Genomic DNA, 12,070 nt, shown 5'->3' on the forward strand with positions numbered 1-12,070 from the left:
TGCGGAGCACAGGCTCCGGACGCGCAGGCTCAGCGGCCATGGCTCACGGGCCCAGCCGCTCCGCGGCATGTGGGATCCTCCCGAAACGGGGCACGAACCCGCGTCCCCTGCATCGGCAGGCGGACCCTCAAGCACTGCGCCACCAGGGAAGCCCTGGCTACTATTTATCTTAGTTTAAATTCTAGTGTAGATACTGTCTGATTTTGAGCAAATTATATAGATTATAATTTAATATAGTATGGATTCAAAATGTTCCAAAAAAGAACAACACTATTTCCAGAGACTGCCACCTATGCAAGTTTGAGAACTACTGCTCTAGATGAAGCGAATATAAATGTTTAGCTTAAGGCTAAACATTTTCCCAAAATCTAAACATAGATCATTAAATCCTAATACAAAAATAGAAGAGGGTATGTAGATTCCCAAGATCTAAATCAGGCATCAAATTACTACAACTATGATGGAATATTAATCATTAGGAAAATAAATCCAAAGTTTTTGATACCTTTATTTCTTAAATCCTGTAGGAAAAATAAGGTGAATCAGTTGCTATCTTATGTAAACACCATTTTTAAAAAAAAATCAGCACATTTCAGCAGCTACAGATCAATTTAATTTCCTGGCTCTACAGAGATATGTATTTATTCATTCCAAAAAGAAAGCTGAATAAATTTGGTAGAAAGACATTACTCATGAGAAACTATTAAAATGAAATGTGGTTAAATAAAGATATACAATCTGTAAATACCTGAACCAACCATTTCAACACACTCAGAGGAACAATTTTCTCCTGAGAACACCTATATTCTCAAGGAGGAACCAAATCCTACAGGTAGAGCCACAATAAATGAATGAAACATTAAAGCCCAATTCCACTGGCACATCCACAGAAGCAAACAAACATTTGAAGTTCTAAGCCAACCCTCACAGGATATTAATAGCAATAGATCACAGCCCTCACGAAAGCTACATATTTCAATTTCCAATTAAATTCTGTATCCAAGTGGAACTTTATCATATTCATTCACATAATAAGTAAGTCTTACTGTGATAGCTTGGCTGAAGTTAAATATTTTTAAACTCAAACTCTAGTTCTACAGTGCCTAACATGACAACCACTAGGGACACGTGATTATTTAAATTTACATTTAAACAGCTACATGTTCCTCAGTTGCACTGGCCACACTTCAAGTGCTCAGCAGCTACGTGTACCTAATGGCTACCGTACTGAGCAGTACAGAACATTCCCAGCAGTAAGTTCTTTGGATAGCATTGGTCTAGGTAGTTATCTCACTTTTCAAATCAGAGAAATTCAAGATGACATAACATCCATGTAATTTTATGGCCAGTGTAGCCATTTACCCACCAAGTCTGTATTAATTTATCAACCAATATATTACTGAGTACCTTCTACAAGTAGCACCGTAAATAGTATAACAGTACGATGGAACATGCAATTATGCTTTCTACCCTAAAAATCCATACAATCCAGACCAGACTGGATACTGAGCACTAAAATATAGCTGGTATAAACAAGGAACTAAATTTTAAATTTTATTTCATTTTAATTAAAAGTAAATGTAGGGCTTCCCTGGTTGCGCAGTGGTTGAGAGTCCGCCTGCCGATGCAGGGGATGCGGGTTCGTGCCCCAGTCCGGGAAGATCCCACATGCCGCGGAGCGGCTGGGCCCGTGAGCCATGGCCGCTGAGCCTGCGCGTCCGGAGCCTGTGCTCCGCAACGGGAGAGGTCGCAACAGGGAGAGGCCCGGTAAATAGCCACATGTTGCTAGTAGCTACCCCATTGGACACCACAGATCAGAATAAGACTAAAAACGCTATAGTATTTGAGAAGGAGAGAAATCAAAGATATCTGAAAGGAGCCAGAGAAAGTTATATTGAGAATACACTTTTCATTAAACCTTAAACAATGAAAATGATTAGCTTAGATAAAAAACTTTAAAAATCCTAGAAGGTAGGAATCATGCCTTCCTTGTTCATACTTACTCCCTGAATCAAATATAAAGGCTGGCACCTAGTAGGTGCCTAGACCGTTTGTTGAATGACTGACTAAATGCATGAATAACTACAGGAGAACAGGGAGTTCCTGTTTTAAACAAGAAAGTGTAGTAATAAGAGTGATATTTTAGCAGATTAAATTTGGCAATACTTAGGATTCAGGGCAGATTTGATGCAGGAGGATCTTAAGTCAAGGAAGAAATTTAGCTAGTTTTTGCTGGAATTCATGAGTATTAGAAAGTTATGTGATACAACTATGATTAGAAAGGGGTTGTTATGAACAGTATCAATGACATTATCTTGGTGATTGGATATCAGGATTATCTAAAGAAAATCCAAAATTGTAATTCTTTGTGATATTTTGAAAATGATGATGCTGCTGAATATGAAGAAACTAAGTGAAAGAGAGGGAAAGGGAAGGGGAAAGAGAGAGAGACAGAGGGGGAAGGAGAAAGTGAGGAAGAGGAAAGACACTAAAGATGTTGAATGTAATTTAATAATTGTTTATTTTTGTTGTGATAAGCTAATCGATTGAAAATATCCATCAGGCAGCTAAAATAAGGAGTAGAGTTGAAGACAGAACAGGAAACAGATTTTTGAAAGCTATCTAAATAAAGATGATGATTGAAACTAGAAGAGATGAAGTATCTATGGAAAGGAATAATTAGTGAAAAAAAGGATATGATGATCATTAGGGTGCAAAAGAATTACACAAAGAACAGTTTGGCAATCTTAACATATCCTTCTTTCCTTTTCATGAAAGTTGATTATGAAGTAAGTTAAGGAGGGTTCTTTGACAAAATATATCTTGATTTCACCAGGGGACTTACAGACTCTCCCAAGCTATTTTGGAACAAATGGATACCACTGTGTTATCTGGGTAAAGGTATGGTTAGAACAATTTAGCAAGTTGAACAACTGTATCCAAAGTTTTGATCAATAGTTCTATGCCATTCTGAAGGAAGAAATACAACACAGCAAAGGGCCCAGTTCTACTCAACATTTATCTCCCCTGGAGCAAAAGGCATGCTGGTCAAATCTGTAGGTGATGCTAAGCCATGACAAATAGCTAATGTGAATGATACATAGATTTAAACTGACCTTGAAATTTTGGAAATCTAGGTGGAAATAAATAACATGAAACCTAAAATAAATAACAGTAAAATCCAGAATTAAAATTTCAAAAAAATAGTTGCATTAAAGTGTGGCGAAAAAATTTTAAATTGGCAGAACCTCATATGAAAAAGACAGAGGTCCTTTAATTGATCACAAGCACAATATGAGCCAAGGGCAAGATGCTGCTGTTAAAAATCCAACCCAATATTACGCTTCATTAACAGTAGCCTTGTGCTCTGGGGCTGATCACACCATTACTTGGAAAACTATGTTTAGTACTGGGTTCTACATTTTAAACAGAATTAAAAAAGCAGGAAACAGAGTAGAGAGGACAGTAAACAGAATAATGAATCTGAAAATTAAACTATATAAAGAATGGCTGGAAAACTAGGGCTAATTAACCTGGATGAGAAGGCTGAAAGAACCCATGATCTTTACCCTCAAATGTCTTAAGTACAGTTTTATTCAGTAGAAGAGGATACAGATTTGTTCCAGAGAGGTGATCTTGGTTCACTAGAGTACAGAAATGAACATTTTTAAACTCAAAATAAGAAGTAACATTTTAATAACTATAGCTGTCCTAGTAGAACAGCTTGGGTGGTGATAAGCTCTGTAACATTGAAAACAATGAAGCAGAACACATCAGTGGTTCTCAAGAGCCATGCTAAAAAATTTAGGCTCATGGGCCCCACTGCTGGTAATTCTAATTCAATATATTTTCGTGGGGGGTTGCTCATCTTTAAATTCCTCATTGAGATCTACTACATGGTTAATTTTAAGAAACAGCATGCTAGATGGCTTTCCAATTTTACAAATATTTATGGAAAGCATACTACATATAAGGCAGCATTCTAGGCATGGTTTGACATGACATACTAAGGTAAAAAATAAGATTGCTATTGTTGAGAAACTTAAAATGTTATTGGCAAGACATATATGTACAAAACTAAAAGGAATTTAATGCAGGCACGGGCACCTTTTATGACCTATAGACAAAAGGTACTTACATTAGTAACTGGCTCATTAATTGTATCTGACCATGTGACAACAAATAAATATCTGCTCATTTGATTTGGTCAAGAAGTAGGATTAAATATCTCCTAAGGTCTTTCTAACCCCTATTCTAGAGATAAACAGAGGGCCAAAGGCTTGGTAGATATCCAGTTAAGGGACAGAAAAAAAAAAAAAAGTGGTTGGAACGTAGAAAGAAAAGGAAGAACAGAAAAAATTAGGACAGTGTACTGGGCAGACCATGGGAGGGGAAACCCAGCCATTTTCTTTTTCTTTCTTCCCTTCCTTTTAAAGTAGCCTTGAGACAATCCTCACCATGTATATATACACTTACATGTGCACGTACTAACAATCTAATATTTCAGAGAATAAAAGTTCCTGAGAACAAGAGAGGGGATTGCCTACTGTGGTTCTTTTAGTATTAGGAATCCTTGCAAATTAAATGTGAATGGTGAAAGGTAATGAAATATCTTTCAGGTTTCAGAGGTTTAGGATAAGATATCAATGTAGGCAAGATGAAGAATGAGAAAAAAAAGAGGCCAAGGGATTTTACATGATAAAGGGCTGTTTTTAGTGACTTCTGGTAGAGCAGTTTGGGACAATCTTGAGGACACTGAACAAACTTTAAAGGCTAAGGATAGAATGAGATGTGATAAAGGTAGCAGGAATAGACTACTTTTTTGGGTCTTTGGCAGTCAACAAAAAAAAGAGAAATAAACATAATAAACATATTATGTTTGGCACTATACTGACATTTTGGAAGATAAAAAGGTAGAAGACAAGATGCCTGTCCTCATTAAACTTGAGACTGTGTATGAAACAATAAAATAAATATACTTGAAACAAGCAGAGTAACTTTAGGTAATTATGATAAAGTTATCATTAAAAAAAAATCTCAAAATACCGGTAACAACTCAAATACATTTAACACTGATGATACGAAATACTTTTGAGATCCTTTTATCAGGAAAAAATGCAAAAATTTTTTAGAAGACATTACTTTAAATCCCCATCTAAATTCATGCATCAAAAAAACTCAGAACCTTTATGGAGCACTTACTCGCATTGCAAAGCACGATTCTAGGTGCTAACAGGGAAAAAAGGCAAAGAAAAAAAGGTATGAGGAGACTTACATGCAAACTATCCCAGGGTAATGGAAAAGGTGCTATAAATGGAAATAAAAGCAGCAGACCTGAGGGGTCAATTTCTACTCTGGAGACCTGACAAAATCTTCAAAATGAGGATGACATAATTTACATTTTAAACTTGTGAGATTATCTGAAATTAATTTCTTATGAACATATACTCACCTGAGACTTCAGTTTCTCCCTTTCAGCAGCATCTTTTAGTTGTTGAATTCCAAATTTAATTTTTTGGATTTCTTGATTAATTGTGGTTACTCGCTCATAGACAGCACCTCTTTTTTCTTGAACTTTATTGCAATCTCTAAAGGAAAATAGAGACAGCTAAATTATAATTCCTCTTAAGCATCTAAACAGTCAAGCATTTAACTCTAATTTTGATTCCAAAGAGACTGTTTGTATTTGACTGACACACCTAAAACTCTTCTCAAGATACGAAAGCAAATATGCGAATCGCAGGGTGGTGCTATGTTCAGCTCATGGCATGGAGTAAGCTCTTCCACACAAAGCTGTTATTTAACATGGAGATCTTAAGTCACAACTCCCCAGTTGTGCTCACTCATGTACTGTTGTTAGCAGTGTGAATCAGCACAACTTTCCTGCAAGGCGTGTGGCAACAAATTAAAACCCTCAGGTTCACCTGCATGAGGAGAGCAAAGGAAATCTTCAGACCATCCTAATACACCTTTTAGAGGCTGAAATAGTGTCATCTCATAGACATATCTGGGGCATCTATTCTAAAAACACATTTTTGGAACTGATGGGAAGAAGACTCTACCAATGAAACACCCAAACATACTGGCCAACAACAACGATGACGACGGCCATGACAAAATGCTTAGCAAAGTACTGCTTTGTATATGAATAAAAAAATAAGACTTTTTCTCAAAATATGCTATGTTACAGACCAGCCGGACAATAAAATGAACCAGTTGATTCACTCTAATACAACTCTAGACCACTGTCTCTAAAGTGCACTGAAATAAGCAGTAGCACCAGAACCCTTCTGAAGAATTGTGCAAAGGATTTGGAATTGTGATATCAGGAAAAGAAAAAAAAAAAACTAGTACCTAAAACATCTCTAAATCTAGATATAGCAACATTATGAGATTCATATCTCATCTGTTTTAGCCACCTAACAGTGGAATACCTTTTTGAAATTATAGGAGATTTGGAATCTTAGGGAAAAAGTGAATTAGGTTTTTCTAATTACTTTCTAATACATTAAATTTAAAATAAGTTCATACTCAATCACGGTGCGTTTGTACTGCTTGACATCCTCATGCTTCTTATTTATTCTGAACTGTGCTGTGGCAAGTTTTTCCTTCTTCACAATCATCAGTCTTTTAAAGGAATTTTCTTCAGTCTTCAATTTCTTCAGTTCTGACTCATCACTCTCAATTTTGTCCTCCAAGTTCAGGCTCTGTATTTTATGAGATGTATTTAAAATCAATACAACCAATTAGGATTTACAAATAAAATGAAGGACTATTTTCTAGGATGCGCTGTAATAAAATACAATTTTAAAATGTGATAAAACTGTTTAAACACTGAAAGCCCAGCACAAGAATGCAGACTGAACGAAACAGACAACAGGAAGGCACTAGGGATACTGAGAAAGAACCTGACACCTAAAGAGGTGTTATCTCTCATGTCATTTTATCAGCAAGGATTGGAATAGAGAAACACGTTAATAAGATCAGCTAACTAGCTAAGTTGAGGGGGTGAGGGTCTGAACTAAGGTAGTAGGAATAAAGAGGAAACAGTAGACCCTAGAAACAAAAGCAGTGGATCTCAATCCTTTTTTGTGCTGACTCTTGATGGGAGATAAGGGAAGTGTGTAGCTGGGAAAGAATATCTCAGGCTACTCACCTTTCAACCCCTTCTTCCCTCAAGAAAGAAATCTTTCATTAAACGCTATGTCAGTGATCCTGGGGGCAGTCTGGATTAGGACAATGAAGTGAAAAGGATTTTCAAGTTTCTAGCCTAAGAAACTTCAAAACGTTGGCCTTAGCTGTCCATCTTCACTCAGGGCAGAGTCTGTGTCGTAAACTTTAAATCTCTTTATAGATCCTAGCTACAGTGTTAGACAGTAAGTTGGGACTTTATGCTTACTGATTAGAAGATCATTTCCAACTGTCAGAACAAGTTTAAAATTCCATTACTTTTTTCCAAAATACACATGGTAATATGCTATGTTAATTAATTATTCATTTCATCTCAAGGTTAAAATGGGCCTACTATTGCTATGTTTAAAAAGAACACTGTTTTATCCTTGAGCACGCATTGCCACATCTATTATAATGTACAATGACCCAGCTTTTCTGTAGGAAAACAGCAACAGAAAGTAAAAGCAAATTCAAGGGACTACAGTAAACTATTACATAATAAAGACATTAAAAACTCCATACAATACAAACCTCCTTTAAGATAGTGGTTAATTTTTCCCTATTATCTGCAAGGTCCTGTATTTTCTTTTGATATAGCTGCACCTCCAGCTGACATGAAGGCAGGCAGTCAACAGAGTCTCGATAGATTTCATACTTTTCCATCACTTCTTGCTTTGAAAGAAAAAAAACATAGAAACCAGGTTGGCACTCTCCTTTATGAAACTGCAGTAATGTCAATTTGTTTGCTCTTAAATAATTTCTGTACTTGATACTGAAAGCTAAAGAGCAGAGAACAATTAAGTTTCTAGGTCAGTAGCAAAGCACTATTACTGACATGTGTCTAAGCAGATATAATTATGCTTCCTAATTGCCAAATATCCTTGAACAAAGAAAAACTACCATAATTTTACTAAATCACTCATTGAAGTACCTTCCAAAGGTTATTCATAACGATTTTAAAAGAGTTCATTTCTGCTAATACTCAAACTACTCCTGATTATTCCTGGGCAATTATATTACCAATTATAATCTTCCTATTCATTGTATAATAACTATTACTACAGCTAATTCTTTCAAAAAGATTAATTCTTCTTCTAAAATTAGGAAATGAGCATATGTTTACCACAAGCACTGCAACAATACAAAGGCTTCTTTCCTTTCCCCACTAGTCTATCTCTCCTCCCACCTTATTAACCAGTTGGATTTTGTCTTCAGTGAAATGCTTAATCATATTTCAGCTCATTTTTCCATTAAGTTGTCTTTTTCCTACTAATTTGTAAATACTCTTTTGTGTCTTTGCATATCATGGATATAATCCCTTTACCTGTCATATGCACTATATATATGTTCCACAAGTCTACTTTTCTCTATAGCTTTTGAGTTTTCAATCTTAATTTAAAAACTCTATCCCAGTCCAAGATAATACAAGTGTTCTCCTAAAATTTCTAAACTTGTTAAATTTTCAATCCAATTAAAAATTTTTTTTGTAAATGGTGCAAGGTATAGACCCAACTTGCTTTTCGTCTAGATGAACTGCCAATTGAATCAGAATTGCTTATTAAATAAATAGATCTCATAAATAATCAGATCTATTTCTGAGCTCTCATTTCTGTTCTAGTAATCTTTGTCTATTCCCGTGTGATAATTCTTAATTATCAGGAATGACTTGAAATAACAAATTCAGAGATAAACCAGAAATGTTCTTTTTAATTAATAGTTTAAAAACCTTTCCTCATAAAGGATGCTAAATTGTCTACCCACTTCTACTTTTGTTCCCCATACCTCAATCCATCTCCCAGAGTAACCCGTAATCTTTTTAAACTTAAATCATACCATGTTCCAACACTACCCTTTTAAACTAGCCAGTGGTATGCCCTTGCTCTTAAGGTAAAATCCAGCACCCTGAATAATCTGCCCATTGCCCATTTTTCCATCACCATCTCATGCCATTCTCCTTCTTATGCATCATGCTTTCTTCCTTGAATATAACTTACTCTCTACTACTACCTCATAGAATTTGCATATGCTGTTCCCTCTGCCTTGAATGCTCTTTCAATATCAATTTATTAATATAACCTCTGTTCATCCTTCCGATGTCAACATAAATTTCCATTCCTTCCCACCTCCACCTCTTGATTTCCACAATACTAAACTAGGCTACTCTCATTATGTTATTTTGAAGCACCCTATCCTATTTTTTATTTGTTTGTTTCTCTCTTTGGTGCTTTTTTAAAAATAGACTTTATTTTTTAGGCAGTTTTAGGTACATAGCAAAATTAAGCAGAGGGCACAGAGAGTTCCCATATACTTCCTGCCTCTACACATGCACACCCTATACTTTTTCATAATACATATTATAATTTATAATTATAGAACTGATTTTAAAATTGTTTAACACCTTTCTCACTTAAGATAAAGTAACTAAGTCTCATGAGGACAGGTCATTTCTGTTTTGATCACCCAGGGCAAAAGCCTCAAAAATTTGTTGCATAATTAAACAAATGTCTTGAAATTATACTTCTTTTCCTACATCCATTTTAGAGAAGAGCTAAAAATTAAAGACAAGGGCAAAAAGCCTAAGAAGAAGAGATGTATAGATAATCTGGAAATCAGAAAATTAACACACAATTAAACAAGAGTTGCTAAAAAGAAAAAGAGAAAAGCATTAAAATAAAAAGGAAACTCACTCTGGAATTCTTAAGCTTCTGGACTGTATCTTTCATTTTTTCTTTATAATTCTTAAGCTTCTCTGGAGAATCCACAATTTTTGTTTTCAAACTCTCTTGTACTTCTTTCAAAGAAACCACTGACAATTTTAGTTCATTCTGTTGAGAAAACATTTTTATATGTTAGATATAATAATAAAACTGGTGATTAGCCACAACGGTAATGGAAAAGAACAAAGAAATGGGTCTGTGTTTGTTGTAGTGGGGGTTAAATTAAATTTTGACCACATCACTCCCCTGCTTGATTGCTCACATTTGTCTGCAGGCCAAAGATCAGGCTCCTTAACACACCATTCAAGATATTTCATTATGTAACTCTTACTCTCCTTTCCAGTGTCATCTTCCACCAGCTTCCTACTACACTCTACAATCTGGTAATATAGTCAGTCTTATGTCTGGACAATTATAAGTGATCTCTCTCTGATAGTATGGTCCTCCTGAGTACCATCATCCCATTCCTGTACTGCAAGTGAGTTTCTACTAATCCTTGAAAATCCTGTTCCTACTTCCTCTGTATTCCTTCTATAAACAGTTATTGTACATGTGATACTATAACTATGTATTTAATATGTGTTTCTGAATTAACTGAGCAACCTGGGATTGTGAACAGTTATCTTTGCTTTCCCAGAACCCAATGAAAGTAATAGCGCTGAGAAGGTGCTCAGTACACAGTTACTAAACTAAAACAAATTTCCTTCTCCTGAATTTCAAACCATTTGGGGAATTAAGATGAAGGGTATCTGAGAATTCTCTTATATAACACAAATCCATTCCTATGAAAACAGAACAACAAAACAGCAACAAATGACTATATACACCTATATCTGTGCATGTAAAGGCACAGAAAAAGGACTGGAAAAGTGTAACCTCTAGGTACAGTTGGCAGAGAGAAGAGGGCCTTTCATGTCTCTCTCTCTCTCCCTCTCTCTTTCTCTTTATATATGCATATATGTGTTATCGGAGTATTTTACAATAGGAATGTATTATTATACAGCTTGTATAATTTGCCTAAATTATTTCTATCTAAAAAATTTTAAAAAGTTCTTACCTTTTCATCAACTAACTCAGAGGCCAAAACTGAATGTTTGAAACAATATTATTTACTTTATTCTTAGAATTTAGCACACCAGCACATTATCTACTCTTTTAACGCCGTACAGAATTAGAGATCATTTTCCTTACATTAGCATTGACTTTCACCAACTTTCTTCCCTTTACAAAAAGCCTAAATTTGCTATTTTAACTACAAAGTGATTTTGTTTTAATATAGATTTAAATGGGACAGAGAGAAATGAATAATAAAATTGAACCATAGTCAATATTACTCTGATGAAAACATCTGCCAATAAGAAGTGACAGAAAAATAAGGAATATATTATACCAAAGTAAATTTCAGATAGCTATAAAGTATAAACATTAAAATAATAGGGGGACTTCCCTGGTGGCGCAGTGGTTAAGAATCCGCCTACCAACACAGGGGACATGGGTTCAAGCCCTGGTCCAGGAAGATCTCACACGCCACAGAGCAACTGGGTCCATGCACCACAACTACGGAGCCTGCACTCTAGAGCCCGCAAGCCACAACTACGGAAGCCTGCACGCCTAGAGCCCATGCTCCAAAACAAGAGAAGCCACCGCAATGAGAAGCCTGCGCACCACAACGAAGAGTAGCCTCCCGCTCGCCGCAACTAGAGAAAAGCCCACATGCGGCAATGAAGACCCAACGCAGCCAAAAATAAATAAATAAATAAATTCATTTTAAAAAAACAAAAAAAATAATAGGGAAATAATAAAAGTACAAGAGAAAATATGGGATTAAAAAAGTGAGGAATGAGATAGGCCTTTCTATGTATAGAGTTAAACCCAAATGTAGAACACTGTATCTATCAATTTTACTACATAAATACATAAACCTGCCAATAGGAAAAAATGATGAATTTGAAAGACAAATAGAGTTAATACCTCTAATTCATGGACTTAAAAAAATGAAATAAACAAGGAACATATACAGGTAGTTCACAAAGTAAGAAATAACAACAAATCACTGAATAAGGTGGTCTAAGTCACTAAAAAAAAAAAATCAAAATTAAAATGAGGTGTTTTTTTCCCCCTATAAGAATGGCAAAGATCAAAAGAAAAATAAAAACATCCACTTCTGACAACAATGTAGG

The 12,070-nt window shown here is 35.4% G+C and overlaps 1 protein-coding gene across 2 annotated transcripts in view; it reads right to left on the bottom strand.

The window, feature by feature from the left end:
- Positions 1-12,070, bottom strand: part of NUF2 (NUF2 component of NDC80 kinetochore complex) — a 30,452-nt gene that overhangs the window by 1,320 nt on the left and 17,062 nt on the right. For both annotated transcript variants that reach the window (XM_007457401.1, XM_007457400.1), the window contains exons 10-13: positions 9,861-9,998; positions 7,705-7,845; positions 6,532-6,707; positions 5,453-5,588 (exon numbers count right to left, since the gene is read on the bottom strand). In XM_007457401.1, coding sequence (XP_007457463.1) covers positions 5,453-5,588; positions 6,532-6,707; positions 7,705-7,845; positions 9,861-9,998 — 591 coding nt within the window. The remainder of the gene's footprint in view (positions 1-5,452; positions 5,589-6,531; positions 6,708-7,704; positions 7,846-9,860; positions 9,999-12,070) is intronic.

Source organism: Lipotes vexillifer, unplaced genomic scaffold (genome assembly GCF_000442215.2).
Source record: "Lipotes vexillifer unplaced genomic scaffold, Lipotes_vexillifer_v1.1 scaffold1048, whole genome shotgun sequence".
Classification (NCBI taxonomy): domain Eukaryota; kingdom Metazoa; phylum Chordata; class Mammalia; order Artiodactyla; family Lipotidae; genus Lipotes; species Lipotes vexillifer.